The following is a 17085-nucleotide window of genomic DNA, read 5'->3' as shown; positions in this document are numbered from 1 at the left end:
AACATGAAACATATAACATTAGGGTCAGTTGGGAACGAGGGGGGGGTTTACATCTGGGCTACTTCACTATGGATACTTTGTATGGTTCCTAATCCCACTCCTTGTACTTTCTTATATATATATGTATATATATACTATAGACTCCCACATGACCTGTTGACATATGCAGGTGGGGGATGTCGACATATATAAATAGATGGGTAGTTTGATGAGCGGCCATAAGTGCTGAAACTATATTATGTTGCCCTACGATTGCTCTATGGTATATTATAGATGATGAGTTATATATATATATAGTTTATATATACGTATATAATAGAAAGATACCAGGCACCAAGTTAAAAAACACCGCCCGCACACACTTTATTGAACAAAGGAGAAGTGATGTAAATGGAAGGGGCGGAAGCACGGGGACGGACAGCCAAACCACACCACGAACAGTGAAGGCGGAAGTGCAGAGACGTAGAGCCGCACAGCCATACCCAAAGTAAGGGCGGAAGTGACGAAATCGGCCGCAGACAGCCGAGACCTGCCCAGAGGGAGAAGACCTCCACAACAACGGTATAAAAAGGCAAAGGGGAGAGAAGCCCAGAATTCACCAGCATCCTGAAGAAGCCTGTGAAAGGCAAAACTAGTTGAGAGGTGAACTACCTGGACTCGCCCAGCGCTGCACACACAGAAGCAGCACCAGCGAGAGTCTGCCGGCAGACACTCACCCCAGCCTGACCAAAAGGTAAAGGAACTTTCCAAAAAACCACACCACAACTGCGAATTACTGCAGAATCTACCTAGCTCTGATTTGAAGCTTCCACATCAGCACTCGCTCACCACCTTGTACTGGTACCAGAAGGACTGTGTTAGTCTTTGTTTGTCACTCCTTCCCCTATCCTTCCCTATGTGGTTTGTTGTACCGGTACTAGTTTAGTATTTCAGACTATTTTTAACCCTATTTTCAACCTCATATATATTATACTATTACAAGAAATTTTTTAACATATTTTATTCAGAATTCTTTATTTTCATTTATCTGTATTGTGTTACAAACTATATACAATTGTTAAACATAAATAATATGATGTCCTTTTAAAAATAAACAACTTTTTATTCAAGAAACTTCAATTAAGTGTATATGATCAATAAATTAATAATTTAAATTAGATCCTGCACCCACAAAGCGGCAAGTGTAACCGAGCGCAGGGTGACACCCTAGGGTGTAAAATCTTGAGCAGTATTCCGGTTGGGCAATACATGCGGTTAAAACGCAATTGCTCAAAGGAAGAAGTTCTAGAAGAACAATTTTCAGAAACTGATCAACGTTGATATGCTGAAGATATTGGTGCAGAGAAGAGAATAAGATCAACACATTTTGTCTCCTATGCCGATCCTGTAGGGCCAGACTTCATCAGGAGTGTCATATACACCCATCCCATTAATGATCCAGTATTTACCCTACAAAGAAACAATATAATTCTCCCAAATCTAATGGTTGCCATACACCTGTGAGATCGGATGCAATGTGACATCGCAATGCGATTTAAAATCGCATCTAAAAGTGCTTTTTTCCAGCACCCGATGTCGCATGCCACCTGATGTTGGAAGAGAGCTGGTGGGCGGCGGTGTAGTGGAGCTGGCGGTTGGCAGCAGGTGGGCAGCGGTGTAGCGGAGCTGGTGGGGGGTGGCAGGAGGTTTGCTGGGGAGCGGTAGTCAGCAGAACTAAAAAATTATAATTATTATTGTGGACTCTCAATGAATCAGGCTTGCCTACCCTCCCGGGAATGGCCGGGAGCCTCCCAAAAATCGGGTCCTTCTCCCCCCTTCGCCCCCCAGCGGGAAAGTGGGTAAGACTCCCGCGTTCTGGTGATTGCCCCCGCTCCCCCCTTGCCCGTTGGTTTAATTACTGTAAAATCGCGGGCAGGGGGTGGGGCTTAAATGACGCGATCGCTGCATTTCACATCATTTAAGCCCTGCCCCCTCTCCATTGCTTGTGAATCACAGCGTTTTCCGGCATGGGGGCGGGGCCAAGTGATGTCAGCCTTGCCCCCGCCCCCTTGATGTGTTGCCTCTCTGGGCTTCTCACGGAGTAGGCAAGTATGCAATGAATACAGTAAAGCAATAAGCCATGCTGGGAATTGTAGTCCAGCTCATCTTATATTAATACTAAACATAGCTTTGGACTAGGGATGGACATTGGAGAGTGATGGTTTGCAACCAGCGATGTTTTTGATTGGATGTTAATGTTTGTAACGTTTCAATGGCGGCGTTCCAATATTTGCTGCCATCGAATGGCAAACATTCAATGATGTCCTGATGATTATACTAGGCCCCGGGCCCCCGGGCCCATCCACGGCCAGCAACGCTGCAGGGGATCTGCGCATTGCACAAACTGATTGTTTTTGTGCATTCAAATTAATATATTTTTCATCAAAATTGCTACAGTAACAAGGTGCACACTGGCTGACAGACAGATATTGCAGCCAATCACAGCTGTCAGTGACTCAGAAGCAGAGAAATCAAACAGAAATGTTTAAATATCATTATAACGACAGCATCTAACACACCAACAAGGGAACAAGCCTACAGACTCAGACTCATCTATAACTCCACCTTCATTTTATCAGGTGATCATGTTAAATCAGGTTCCTCTCTCTGTGATGTCACCACCCTCTGGGCAGATTCCTTATAGTAATTTCTCCCAGTTTCCCACCCCCCCAGATATAGCTATAAAACCATCCCGTACACGTAAAACAGCATGGAGGGGCTCAGTGAGGGCGGCAGTGTAGGTGTGTAAGTGTCTGATGGGGTCACACAGAGAATAAAAGGACATCTGTCCTGCCTCATAATCCAGGAATATCCTCACTCTGTCACAGGGGATATTGTCAGGTAACAGGATCTCTGTACTGTCATGTATCACTGAGTACTGATTCTTCTCCCTACACAAACCCCAGGACTTGTTATTATATCCAATGACTGAAACCTTTCCTCTCCTGCCTATACTGGGATAACACATCCCCACCTTCCATATTTCTGAATATCTGACATTCACATCCCAGTAATGTCGCCCTGAGAAGAATCCCCTGGTGCTTATTACCTGAGGAACCTGAAATCTCTCTGGTGTTACTGGGTGATTCTGGTTTGGTGACCAGGATGCAGATTTCCTGTCACCTGATATCTGTATATCATTACCAGCTGTGGCTACATCCAGTAATAGGTCTGTAGCTTCCTGCACATATATCCCTGTATTTATGCATGTTATTACATCACATAATGTGTGTAATGTCCCTGAGATGAGACCCACGTCCAGATCTCCTGCACCACGGACCTGGTTATCATGTCTCTCTGTGTCCTCAGTGTCACACAAGTACCCTGTGTCCGGTTCCTGTAAGACAGTCACTGGGTCAGACATGTTACACAGCTCCTCAATGTGACGCATCTTCCCGGACAGCTCGTCCTTCTTTATTTCCAGCTGCTGGATCAGATCAGAGACTGAGAGTGAAACGCGCTGTTCCTGCCTGGAGATCTCACTCAGGACTCTCTTCTCCAGGTCTTCCATCTGTCTCCTGATGTCTCTAAACAGGGCAGTGACTGTCTCTGTTACAGCTGCTGCTTTTCCCTGATCTCTCCTCTGCTCCTGCAGACTCTGGACTCTATTCTCAGTCTCCGCTCTCTTTGTGGTCAGTTTCTGCAGAACATTCCTCAGCATCTCTTTCTTCTTCTCAGAGGCCTGATCCAGCATCTCCACCAGATGTCCCCGATGTCCTCCAGTCAAACTGCAGGACACACAGATACAGGCAGCATCCTCAGTGCAGTAATACTCCAGGACCTTCTTATGGACGGAGCATTTCCTGTTCCCTGGGGAGGTGGTGGGGTCACATAAGACGTGTTCTGCTGACTTGCTGTGTACTCTCAGGTGTTTATCACACAGAGAAGCCTCACAATGCAGACAGGACTTAGCAGCGAGTACAGGAGAGTCCACACAGTAAGTGCAGTAGATCCCGGTCTCCTCTTGATTTGGCCGAGTAGACTGGAAACCTTCCACTATGTTACACAGTGTTATGTTCCTCTGCAGTGAAGGACGCTCCTGACACTCTGCTCTGCAGTCAGGACAGTTATATACTCCAGCCCCCTCCTGTGTATCCAGCACACGATCAATACAGACCCGGCAGAAGTTGTGGCCACATCTCAGGGTTACAGGATCTGTATAAATGCTCAGGCAGATGGAACAGTCCAGCTCCTGTCTCAGATGTGCAGACGCCATCACTGCAGCAGGAGGGAGAAATAAAAGTGAACTCTGACACTCAGATACCAGAGAGGTCACATTCTGCACACAGGGGGAGGAGCTGAGCTGGCAGCAGGAGGGAGAAATAAAAGTGAACTCTGACACTCTGATATCAGTGAGGTCACACAGGGAGCGGCTGAGCTGTCACTCAGATTACATTTATGCCCAGTTACATTAAGGGACTCACCTGATACATAAAGGTGCATTATGCAGGGTATGTACTTATACCTAAAATAGGAAGGGACAACGGTCATTATTAAAATGAAAATTATTACTTCTGTATATTTTTCCGGGATTTAGGAGCCATTTATTAACATTACTTTTGGTGGTGTGCAGGCAGGGGTTGTTGTGCAGGCAGTATGGGTGATAAGCAGACAGGATGTGGGGTGCAGGCAGGAGGTGGAATGCAGGCAGGGGTTAGTTTGCAGGCAAGGGTTGTTATACAGGCAGGAGATGATATGGAGGCAGGGGGTGGTATGCAGGCAAGGGCAGGGCCGGCGCCACCACTAGGCAGCTCTAGGCATTTGCCTAGGGCGCCGGCACCTGGAGGGCGGCAGTTCGCCCCTCACCCCCAGCATGATGATGGAGGGTTAGCGAACTGTGTAAAAAACCTTCGGCGCCGGCGTCCCTGCAGTGCTGGAGGGGGCAGGGGTGTCCGTTTCGCGGGGGTACCTGCGGCGCTGTCATTGTGTATAAAGCTGGCGGCGGCCGGCGGGGTCCCTGCAGTGAATAGAAAATAACTAGTGCTATGCGCGCGACGGCGCGGGAAGCGCTGGTTATTTTCTATTCACTGCAGGGACCCCGCCGGCCGCCGCCAGCTTTATACACAATTACAGCGCCGCAGGTACCCCCGAGACACGAACACCCCTGCCCGCTCCAGCACTGCAGGGACGCCGGCGCCGAAGGTTTTTTACACAGGTACAACCACCACCGCCCCCCCCCCCCGGCACCAGGGCGCCCCCACCCCGACTCGCCTGGGGTGCTCTGTTGCCTTGCACCGGCCCTGGGCAAGGGATGTTGTGCAGGCAGGAGGGGTGGTATGCAGGCAGGGGTGATGTTTAGGAAGGAGGGGTGTTTTGCAGGCGGGGGGTGGGATGGAGGCAGGAAGTGGTATGCAAGCAGGAGGTGAAATGCAGGCAGGGGGTGGTATGCAGGCAGGGGGTGATATGCAGGCAAGGGGTGGTATGCAGGCAGGAGGTGGTATGCAGGCGGAGGGGTGTTGTGCAGGCAGGAGGGGTGGTATACAGACAGGGGGTGGTATGCAGGCAAGGGGTGTTGTGCAGGCAGGAGGGGTGGTATACAGACAGGGGGTGGTATGCAGGCAGGGGTGATGTGCAGGCAGGAGGGGTGTTGTGCAGGCAGGGGGGTGGGATGGAGGCAGGAAGTGGTATGCAGGCAGGAGGTGATATGCAGGCAGGGGGTGGTATGCGTACAGGGGTGATATGTAGGCAAGGGGTGGTATGCAGGCAGGAGGTGTTGTGCAGGCAGGAGGGGTGTTGTGCAGGCAGGGGTAGTATGCAGGTGGAGGGGTGTTGTGCAGGCAGGAGGGGTAGTATACAGACAGGGGGTGGTATGCAGGCAAGGGGTGTTGTGCAGGCAGGAGGGGTGGTATACAGACAGGGGGTGGTATGCAGGCAGGGGTGATGTGCAGGCAGGAGGGGTGTTGTGCAGGCGGGGGGGGGGGTGGGATGGAGGCAGGAAGTGGTATGCAGGCAGGAGGTGATATGCAGGCAGGGGGTGGTATGCGTGCAGGGGGTGGTATGCAGGCAGGGGGTGATATACAGGCAAGGGGTGGTGTGCAGACAGGAGGGGTGTTGTGCAGGCAGGAGGTGGTATGCAGGCGGAGGGGTGTTGTGCAGGTAGGGGGTGGTATGCAGGCACGAGGAGGTATGCAGGCAGGAAGTGATATGCTGGAAGGGGGTGGTACACAGGCAGGGGATGTTGTGCAGGCAAGAGGGGTGATATGCAGGCAGGAGGTGGTATACAGGCAGGGGGTGGTATGCAGGAGGTGTTGTTCAGGCAGGACGTGTAATATGCAGGCAGGGGGTGGTATGCAGCAGGAGGTGGTGTACAGGCAGGAGGTGGTGTGCAGGCAGGGGGTGGTGTGCAGGCAGGGGGTGGTATACAGACAGAGGGTGGTATGCAGGCATGGGGTGGTATGCAGTAACGGGGTGGTATGCAGGCAGGAGGGGTTTTGTGCAGGCAGTGGGGGTGGTATGCAGGCAGGAGGTGGTATGCAGGCAGGGGGTGATATGCAGGCTGGAGGGGTGTTGTGCAGGCAGGGGGTGGTATGCAGGCAGGAGGAGGTAGGCAGGCAGCTGGTGATATGCAGGCAGGGGGTGGTATTCAGGCAGAAGTTGGTATACAGGCAGGGGGTGTTGTGCAGGCAGGAAGGGTGATATGCAGGCAGGGGGTGGTATGCAGGCAGGAGGTGTTGTGCAGGCAGGACGTGTGATATGCAGGCAGGGGGTGGTATGCTGGCAGGGGGTGGTATGCAGGCATGGGGTGGTAAGCAGGCAGAGGGGGGAAAGTGCAGGCAGGAGGGGTGTTGTGCAGGCAGGGGGGAGGGTGGTATGCAGGCAGGAGGTGATATGCAAGCAGGGGGTGGTATGCAAGCAGGGGGTGATATGCAGGCAAGGGGTGGTGTGCAGGCAGGAGGGGTGTTGTGCAGGCAGGGTGGAAGGTGGTATGCAGGCAGGAAGTGGTATGCAGGCAGGAGGTAGTATGCAGGCAGGGGGTGGTATGCAGGCAGGAGGTGGTATGCAGGCAGGAGGGGTGTTGTGCAGGCAGGAGGTGGTATGCAGGCACAAGGTGGTATGCAGGCAGGGGGTAGTTTGCGGGCAGGTGGTGGTATGCAGCCAGGTGGTAGTGTGTAGGCAGGGGGTTGTTATGTGGGCAGGGAGTAGTTTGCGGGCAGGTGGTGGTAAAATTAGATCAGGTGGTGTGGGATGAAAACTGTTTTTTTTGGCCAGCGTAGATGTAAGTTCCCTCTACACTATTATTGACTGGGAAAAAGGCAGAGAAGCCACCAGGTTTTTTCTTAACGAAAGTGATTACTCAGTGGATTTACAGGACTTCATAATAGAAGCAATCGCATTTATTTTAATGAACAATTACTTTTATTTCAATGGGAACTTATTTTTACAAATTACTGGAACCGCCATGGGTAACTGGTTTACCCCCAGTTACGCCAACCTGTTTATGGCGTATTGGGAAATCCACAAGGTGGATGACAGGTTGGCGGGGGGGGGGGGGGGGGGGCGGACCTGGTATCATGGTGGCGTTTCATCGATGACATCATTTTTATATGGAGTGGTGATGAAAACCTTTTAAAAGAATTCTGTGATGTTTTAAATAGGAATGATTTTAATATCACATTAACTTTTAACATTAGCAGAACAGAATTGGTCTTTCTAGATCTGAATATATACATTGAAACCAGTAAACTGCATACAAAAACACATAGAAAAGCCACCGACTCAAATTCTTACATACAAGCCAATAGCGAACACCACCAGAGGTGACTGAGCAGTATTCCGTGTCGGACAAAGGGTTTTTCTGGGGTGGCCGCGCTGTAGACTTAGTGCAAGTGGGTGGGCTGCGGGGTGGTGGAGGTATACTACAAGATACCTTTTGAAGGAAATTGGTCTAGATTTTACACCCTAGGGTGTCACCCTGCGCTCGGTTACACTTGCCACATTGTGGGTGCAGGATCTAATTTAAATGATTAATTTATTGATCACATACACTTAATTGAAGTTTCTTGAATAAAAAGTTGTTTATTTTTAAAAGGACATCATATAATTTATGTTTAACAATTGTATATAGTTTGTAACACAATACAGATAAATGAAAATAAAGAATTCTGAATAAAATATGTTAAAAAATTTCTTGTAATAGTATAATATATATGAGGTTGAAAATAGGGTTAAAAATAGTCTGAAATACTAAACTAGTACCGGTACAACAAACCACATAGGGAAGGATAGGGGAAGGAGTGACAAACAAAGACTAACACAGTCCTTCTGGTACCAGTACAAGGTGGTGAGCGAGTGCTGATGTGGAAGCTTCAAATCAGAGCTAGGTAGATTCTGCAGTAATTCGCAGTTGTGGTGTGTTTTTTTGGAAAGTTCCTTTACCTTTTGGTCAGGCTGGGGTGAGTGTCTGCCGGCAGACTCTCGCTGGTGCTGCTTCTGTGTGTGCAGCGCTGGGCGAGTCCAGGTAGTTCACCTCTCAACTAGTTTCGCCTTTCACAGGCTTCTTCAGGATGCTGGTGAATTCTGGGCTTCTCTCCCCTTTGCCTTTTTATACCGTTGTTGTGGAGGTCTTCTCCCTCTGGGCAGGTCTCGGCTGTCTGCGGCCGATTTCGTCACTTCCGCCCTTACTTTGGGTATGGCTGTGCAGCTCTACGTCTCTGCACTTCCGCCCTCACTGTTCGTGGTGTGGTTTGGCTGTCCGTCCCCGTGCTTCCGCCCTTCCATTTACATCACTTCCGCTTTGTTCAATAAAGTGTGTGCGGGCGGTGTTTTTTAACTTGGTGCCTGGTATCTTTCTATTATGCGTTCCACGTGCGGGGCAAATGGCTGTTACTTCCGCGTTCCATTAGATGATATGATCGGTGTTTTACTTTTCACTTGGGGCTTATTACGTTCAACATGAAACATATAACATTAGGGTCAGTTGGGAACGAGGGGGGGGGTTTACATCTGGGCTACTTCACTATGGATACTTTGTATGGTTCCTAATCCCACTCCTTGTACTTTCTTATATATATATGTATATATATACTATAGACTCCCACGTGACCTGTTGACATATGCAGGTGGGGGATGTCGACATATATAAATAGATGGGTAGTTTGATGAGCGGCCATAAGTGCTGAAACTATATTATGTTGCCCTACGATTGCTCTATGGTATATTACAGATGATGAGTTATATATATATAGTTTATATATACGTATATAATAGAAAGATACCAGGCACCAAGTTAAAAAACACCGCCCGCACACACTTTATTGAACAAAGGAGAAGTGATGTAAATGGAAGGGGCGGAAGCACGGGGACGGACAGCCAAACCACACCACGAACAGTGAGGGCGGAAGTGCAGAGACGTAGAGCCGCACAGCCATACCCAAAGTAAGGGCGGAAGTGACGAAATCGGCCGCAGACAGCCGAGACCTGCCCAGAGGGAGAAGACCTCCACAACAACGGTATAAAAAGGCAAAGGGGAGAGAAGCCCAGAATTCACCAGCATCCTGAAGAAGCCTGTGAAAGGCGAAACTAGTTGAGAGGTGAACTACCTGGACTCGCCCAGCGCTGCACACACAGAAGCAGCACCAGCGAGAGTCTGCCGGCAGACACTCACCCCAGCCTGACCAAAAGGTAAAGGAACTTTCCAAAAAACCACACCACAACTGCGAATTACTGCAGAATCTACCTAGCTCTGATTTGAAGCTTCCACATCAGCACTCGCTCACCACCTTGTACTGGTACCAGAAGGACTGTGTTAGTCTTTGTTTGTCACTCCTTCCCCTATCCTTCCCTATGTGGTTTGTTGTACCGGTACTAGTTTAGTATTTCAGACTATTTTTAACCCTATTTTCAACCTCATATATATTATACTATTACAAGAAATTTTTTAACATATTTTATTCAGAATTCTTTATTTTCATTTATCTGTATTGTGTTACAAACTATATACAATTGTTAAACATAAATAATATGATGTCCTTTTAAAAATAAACAACTTTTTATTCAAGAAACTTCAATTAAGTGTATATGATCAATAAATTAATAATTTAAATTAGATCCTGCACCCACAAAGCGGCAAGTGTAACCGAGCGCAGGGTGGCACCCTAGGGTGTAAAATCTTGAGCAGTATTCCGGTTGGGCAATACATGCGGTTAAAACGCAATTGCTCAAAGGAAGAAGTTCTAGAAGAACAATTTTCAGAAATTGACCAACGTTGATATGCTGAAGATATTGGTGCAGAGAAGAGAATAAGATCAACACATTTTGTCTCCTATGCCGATCCTGTAGGGCCGGACTTCATCAGGAGTGTCATATACACCCATCCCATTAATGATCCAGTATTTACCCTACAAAGAAACAATATAATTCTCCCAAATCTAATGGTTGCCATACACCTGTGAGATCGGATGCAATGTGACATCGCAATGCGATTTAAAATCGCATCTAAAAGTGCTTTTTTCCAGCACCCGATGTCGCATGCCACCTGATGTTGGAAGAGAGCTGGTGGGCGGCGGTGTAGTGGAGCTGGCGGTTGGCAGCAGGTGGGCAGCGGTGTAGCGGAGCTGGTGGGGGGTGGCAGGAGGTTTGCTGGGGAGCGGTAGTCAGCAGAACTAAAAAATTATAATTATTATTGTGGACTCTCAATGAATCAGGCTTGCCTACCCTCCCGGGAATGGCCGGGAGCCTCCCAAAAATCGGGTCCTTCTCCCCCCTTCGCCCCCCAGCGGGAAAGTGGGTAAGACTCCCGCGTTCTGGTGATTGCCCCCGCTCCCCCCTTGCCCGTTGGTTTAATTACTGTAAAATCGCGGGCAGGGGGTGGGGCTTAAATGACGCAATCGCTGCATTTCGCATCATTTAAGCCCTGCCCCCTCTCCATTGCTTGTGAATCACAGCGTTTTCCGGCATGGGGGCGGGGCCAAGTGATGTCAGCCTTGCCCCCGCCCCCTTGATATGTTGCCTCTCTGGGCTTCTCACGGAGTAGGCAAGTATGCAATGAATACAGTAAAGCAATAAGCCATGCTGGGAATTGTAGTCCAGCTCATCTTATATTAATACTAAACATAGCTTTGGACTAGGGATGGACATTGGAGAGTGATGGTTTGCAACCAGCGATGTTTTTGATTGGATGTTAATGTTTGTAACGATTCAATGGCGGTGTTCCAATATTTGCTGCCATCAAATGGCAAACATTCAATGATGTCCTGATGATTATACTGGGTCCCGCCCCCGAGCCCATCCACGGCCAGCAACGCTGCAGGGGATCTGCGCAAGCACAAACTGATTGTTTTTGTGCATTCAAATTAATATATTTTTCATCAAAATTGCTACAATAACAAGGTGCACACTGGCTGACAGACAGATATTGCAGCCAATCACAGCTGTCAGTGACTCAGAAGCAGAGAAATCGAACAGAAATGTGTATATATCATTATAACGACAGCATATAACACACCAACAAGGGAACAAGCCTACAGACTCAGACTCATCTATAACTCCACCTTCATTTTATCAGGTGAATGTTAAATCAGGTTCCACTCTCTGTGATGTCACCACCCTCTGGGCAGATTCCTTATAGCAATATCTCCCAGTTTCCGACCCCCCCAGATATAGCTATAAAACCATCCCGTACACGTAAAACAGCATGGAGGGGCTCAGTGAGGGCGGCAGTGTATGTGTGTAAGTGTCTGATGGGGTCACACAGAGAATAAAAGGAAATCTGTCCTGCCTCATAATCCAGGTATATCCTCACTCTGTCACAGGGGATATTGTCAGGTAACCGGATCTCTCTCCTGTCATGTATCACTGAGTACTGATTATTATACCTACACAAACCCCAGGACTTGTTATTATATCCAATGACTGAATCCTTTCCTCTTCTGTCTATACTAGGATAACACATCCCCACCTTCCATATTTCTGAATATCTGACATTCACATCCCAGTAATGTCGCCCTGAGGAGAATCCCCTGGTGCTTATTACCTGAGGAACCTGAAATCTCTCTGGTGTTACTGGGTGATTCTGGTTTGGTGACCATGATGCAGATTTCCTGTCACCTGATATCTGTATATCATTACCAGCTGTGGCTACATCCAGTAATAGGTCTGTAGCTTCCTGCACATATATCCCTGTATTTATCCCTGTTATTATATCACATAATGTGTGTAATGTCCCTGAGATGAGACCCACATCCAGATCTCCTGCACCGCAGACCTGGTTATCATGTCTCTCTGTGTCCTCAGTATCACACAAGTCCCCTGTGTCCGGTTCCTGTAAGACAATCACTGGGTCAGACATGTTACACAGCTCCTCAATGTGACGCATCTTCCCGGACAGCTCGTCCTTCTTTATTTCCAGCTGCTGGATCAGATCAGAGACTGAGAGTGAAACGCGCTGTTCCTGCCTGGAGATCTCACTCAGGACTCTCTTCTCCAGGTCTTCCAGCTGTCTCCTGATGTCATTAAACATGGCAGTTACTGTCTCTGTTACACCTGCTGCTTTTCCCTGATCCTCTCCCCTGCGCTGCTGCAGTCTCTGGACTCTTTTCTCAGTCTCCGCTCTCTTTGTGGTCAGTTTCTGCAGAACATTCCTCAACTTCTCCTTCTTCTTCTCAGAGGCCTCACCCAGCATCTCCACCCGGTGTCCCCGATGTTCTCCAGCTGAGCAGGACACACAGATACAGGCAGCATCCTCAGTGCAGTAATATCTGAAGATCTCCTTATGGACGGAGCATTTCCTGTTCCCCAGGGCAGTGGTGGGGTCACATAAGATGTGTTCTGCTGACTTGCTGTGTACTCTCAGGTGTTTGTCACACAGAGAAGCCTCACACAGCAGACAGGACTTAGCAGCAGGTACAGGAGAGTCCACACAGTAAGTGCAGCAGATCCCAGTCTCCTCCTGATCTGGCCGAGCAGACAGGAACCTCCCCACTATGTTACACAGAGGAATGTTCCGTATCAGTGCAGGACGCTCCTGACACTCTGCTCTGCACTCAGGACACCTATAAACTCCAGCCCCCTCCTGTGTATCCAGCACACGATCAATACAGACCCGACAGAAGTTGTGGCCACATCTCAGGGTTACAGGATCTGTATAAATGCTCAGGCAGATGGAACAGTCCAGTTCCTGTCTCAGATCAGCAGACGCCATCGCTGCAGCAGGAGGGGGAAATGAAAGTGAAAGTCTCTGACACTCAGAAACCAGTGAGGTCACATTCTGCACACGGGGCGGGGCTGAGCTGTCACTCAGATATCAGTGGGGTCACATTCTGCACACGGGGCGGGGCTGAGCTGGCAGCAGGAGGGAGAAATAAGTGAACTCTGATACTCTGATATCAGTTAGGTCACACAGGGAGTGGCTGAGCTGTCACTCAGATTACATTTATGCCCAGTTACATTAAGGGACTCACCTGATACATAACGGTGCATTATGCAGGGTATGTACTTAAATAGGAAGAGACAACAGTCATTATTAAAATGAAAATTATTACTTCTGTATATTTTTCCAGGATTTAGGAGCCATTTATTAATTTTACTTTTGGTGGTGTGCAGGCAGGGGGTGTTGTGCAGGCAGGATGGGTGATAAGCAGACAGGATGTGGGGTGCAGGCAGGGGTTGGTATGCAGGCAAGGGTTGTTATACAGGCCAGAGGTGATATGGAGGCAGGGGGTGGTATGCAGGCAGGGGGTGTTGTGCAGGCAGGAGGGGTGGTATACAGACAGGGGGTGGTATGCAGGCAGGGGTGATGTGCAGGCAGGAGGGGTGTCGTGTAGGCGGGGGGTGGGATGGAGGCAGGAAGTGGTATGCAGGCAGGAGGTGATATGCAGGCAGGGGGTGGTATGCAAGCAGGGGGTGATATGAAGGCAAGGGGTGGTATGCAGGCAGGAGGGGTGTTGTGCAGGCAGGAGGTGGTATGCAGGCGGACCGGTGTTGTGCAGGAAGGGGTGATATGCAGGCAGGGGGAGGTACGCTGGCAGGGGATGTTGTGCAGGCAGGAGGGGTATGCCGGCAGGGGGTGGTGTGCAGGAAGGAGGTGGTATGCAGGCAGGAGGTTGTATGCAGGCAGGTAGTGGTATGCAGGTAGGGGGTGGTATGAAGGCAGGAGGTGGTATACAGGCAGGGGTGGTATGTAGGCAGGAGGTGTTGTGCAGGCAGGACGTGTGATATGCAGGCAGGGGGTGGTATGCAGGCAGAAGGTGGTATACAGGCAGGAGGTGTTGTGCAGGTATAGGGTGGTATGCAGTCACGGGGTGGTGTGCAGGCAGGAGGGGTTTTGTGCAGGCAGTGGGTGGTATGCAGGCCGGAGGTGATATGCAGGCAGGGGTTTGTATGCAGGCAGGGGGTTATATGCGAGCAGGGGGTGGTATACAGGCAGGAGGGGTGTTGTGCAGGCAGGTGGTGGTATGCAGGCAGAAGGTGGTATACAGGCAGGGGGTGTTGTGCAGGCAGGAAGGGTGATATGCAGGCAGGGGGTGGTATGCTGGCAGGGGGTGTTGTGCAGGCTGGACGTGTGATATGCAGGCAGGAGGTGGTATGCAGGCAGGAGGTGGTGTGCATGCAGGGGGTGGTATGCAGGCATGGGGTGGTATGCAGGCAGGGGGTGAAGTGCAGGCAGGAGGGGTGTTGTGCAGGCAGGAGGGGAGGGTGGTATGCAGGCGGGGATGGTATGCAAGCAGGGGTGATATGCAGGCAGGGGTGGTATGCAGGCAGGGGGTGGTGTGCAGGCAGGAGGGGTGTTGTGCAGACAGGGGGGAAGGTGGTATTCAGGCAGGAAGTTGTATGCAGGCAGGAGGTAGTATGCAGGCAGGAAGTGGTATGCAGGCAGGAGGTGGTATGCAGGCAGGAGGGGTGTTGTGCAGGCAGGAGGTAGTATGCAGGCAGGGGGTGGTATGCAGGCAGGAGGGGTGTTGTGCATACAGGAGGTGGTATGCAGGCAGGTGGCGGTATGCAGCCAGGTGGTAGTGTGTAGGCAGGGGGTTGTTATGTGGGCAGGGAATAGTTTGCGGGCAGGCGGTGGTAAAATTAGATCAGGTAGTGTGGGATGAAAACTGTTTTTTTGACCAGCGCAGATGTAAGCTCCCTCTACACTATTATTGACTGGGAAAAAGGCAGGGAAGCCACCAGGTTTTTTCTTAATGAAAGTGATTACTCAGTGGATTTACAGGACTTCATAATAGAAGCAATCGCATTTATTTTAATGAACAATTACTTTTATTTCAATGGGAGCTTATTTTTACAAATTAATGGAACCGCCATGGGTACCAGGTTTGCCCCCAGTTACGCAACCTGTTTATGGCGTATTAGGAAATCCACGAGGTGGATGACAGGTTAGCAGGGGGGGGGGGGCGACCTGGTATCATGGTGGCGTTTCATCGATGACATCATTTTTATATGGAGAGGTGATGAAAACCTTTTTAAAAGAATTCTGTGATGTTTTAAATAGGAATGATTTTAATATCACATTAACTTTTAACATTAGCAGAACAGAATTGGTCTTTCTAGATCTGAATATATACTGTACATTGAAACCGGTAAACTGCATACAAAAACACATAGAAAAGCCACCGACTCGAATTCTTACATACAAGCCAATAGCGAACATCACCAGAGGTGGCTGAGCAGTATTCCGGTTGGGCAATACATGCGGTTAAAATGCAATTGCTCAAAGGAGGACGTTTTAGAAGAACAATTTTCAGAAATTGACCGACGTTTTATACAAAAAGGCACTTCAAGAATCTAAATCAAAAGTGAATTTAAGGAATAGAACAGATTTGTTAAAATCCAAAAACAAGTCTGGTACAGATAAAGATTCCAAAATCACAGAATGGGCCTTCTTTTTACAGTATGGAGCTCACCATAAAAGGGTAGAGACCATAGTGAAAAGGAACTGGAGAATCTTGCTGGATGACCCAGTGTTGGGAAAAGCTATGCCAACAACACCGAGATTCATATACAGAAGAGCCCCTTCTTTAAAAAACATATTAGTAAAAAGAGCCCTCACAGAAAAGTCAGGAGGCAGTAGCCGCAACAAAGGTTTCCATAGGTGCGGCTCCTGCCTAATGTGTAAAACAACCAGTAAAAAACATGTTGTACTACATAGGGAAGACCACCCGTAATTAAAAACTCAGAACTGCGGAACACGTGTACAACATTCGCAAAGGCCTGATAACCCACCCTTTTTCCAAACACTTCCTAAGACACCATCGTGTGAGGGATCCAGCAAATTACCTCAAATTGGAAAAATAAGGATGTGGAAACCCAATTAGCTAGATGTGAAATAAAATGGATCTTCATGTTGAATACACTTTTACCTAATCGTCTTAATTCTGACTTTGAATTGAAATGGTTTTTAGATGATTAATGAACTTCTTTTTAAAGTGGTTTTTAAATGTAAAAATTGTCTTTTAAAGAACTTTTTTAACGTCCCATGTATTTTTCTTCTTTTACATATACCAATGATGGCTGACAATTGAGAATGATTAAAGATGGCACTCCCGGTATATAGGGATGGACTTTGCCGGAATGAAGTACGGCATAGAAAGGTATGAGGAGTTGCCATCCACATGAATAAATACTTTGTGGTCAAGAAAGCGCTCCAAAGTCCAGGGGAAAAGAGAAAAAGGAATTGCCCTTGAATTTGCCCTCAAACAAAATGGCGAACTTGGAACTGCAGGATCTCGAAAAAAGACCCGAGTCTAATAGAACAATTGTCTGTCATGTAATGTTGTAAGGATTATGTAGGAAGAAGCTGAGGAACCTTTTAGAGAAAATACTAAGAGATTCACAGTGCCGTGGACTATCATACAGCTGAAAGCAGAAGCGCTGTCTGGTGGAACGCAAACCGGAAGTTTCGGGTGGAACGCACGGCACTTCCGGGGCGCGAAGAGAAAGATTAATAGTGCTGCCGGCTAACATATAGCTGAAAGCGGAAGCGCTCTCTGGTGGAACGCAAACCGGAAGTGCCGGGTGGAACGCACGGCACTTCCGGGGCGTGAAAATAGCATTTGTTGTAATTGGTCTCCCACCTAGGAAAGGGGTATAAGAGGAGACCTAGGGACC

At 48.7% G+C, this 17085-nt stretch overlaps 2 protein-coding genes across 2 annotated transcripts; both read right to left on the bottom strand.

Moving 5' to 3' along the window:
* Nucleotides 1-1327: 1327 nt before the first annotated feature.
* Nucleotides 1328-4314, bottom strand: LOC146073683 (E3 ubiquitin-protein ligase TRIM39-like). Its single transcript, XM_083181068.1, has one exon. It carries the CDS (start codon nucleotides 4253-4255, stop codon nucleotides 2678-2680), a length of 1578 nt encoding a protein of 525 aa, XP_083037194.1. The 5' UTR covers nucleotides 4256-4314; the 3' UTR covers nucleotides 1328-2677.
* Nucleotides 4315-10121: 5807 nt separating this feature from the next.
* On the bottom strand, nucleotides 10122-13177 carry LOC146072228 (E3 ubiquitin-protein ligase TRIM11-like). The gene has a single exon (XM_083179560.1). The coding sequence runs from the start codon at nucleotides 13175-13177 to the stop codon at nucleotides 11600-11602; it is 1578 nt and encodes a 525-aa protein (XP_083035686.1). The 3' UTR covers nucleotides 10122-11599.
* Nucleotides 13178-17085: the final 3908 nt, after the last annotated feature.

The sequence above is a fragment of the Crinia signifera genome, chromosome 4 (genome assembly GCF_055691185.1).
Source record: "Crinia signifera chromosome 4, ASM5569118v1, whole genome shotgun sequence".
Lineage (NCBI taxonomy): Eukaryota > Metazoa > Chordata > Amphibia > Anura > Myobatrachidae > Crinia > Crinia signifera.
This window is presented reverse-complemented; position numbering and strand designations above follow the sequence as displayed.

Bases quoted from the DNA above. Each gene is read 5' to 3' on its own strand.
- LOC146073683 (XM_083181068.1), bottom strand. From the start codon at position 4,255: ATGGCGTCTGCACATCTGAGACAGGAGCTGGACTGTTCCATCTGCCTG.
- LOC146072228 (XM_083179560.1), bottom strand. From the start codon at position 13,177: ATGGCGTCTGCTGATCTGAGACAGGAACTGGACTGTTCCATCTGCCTG.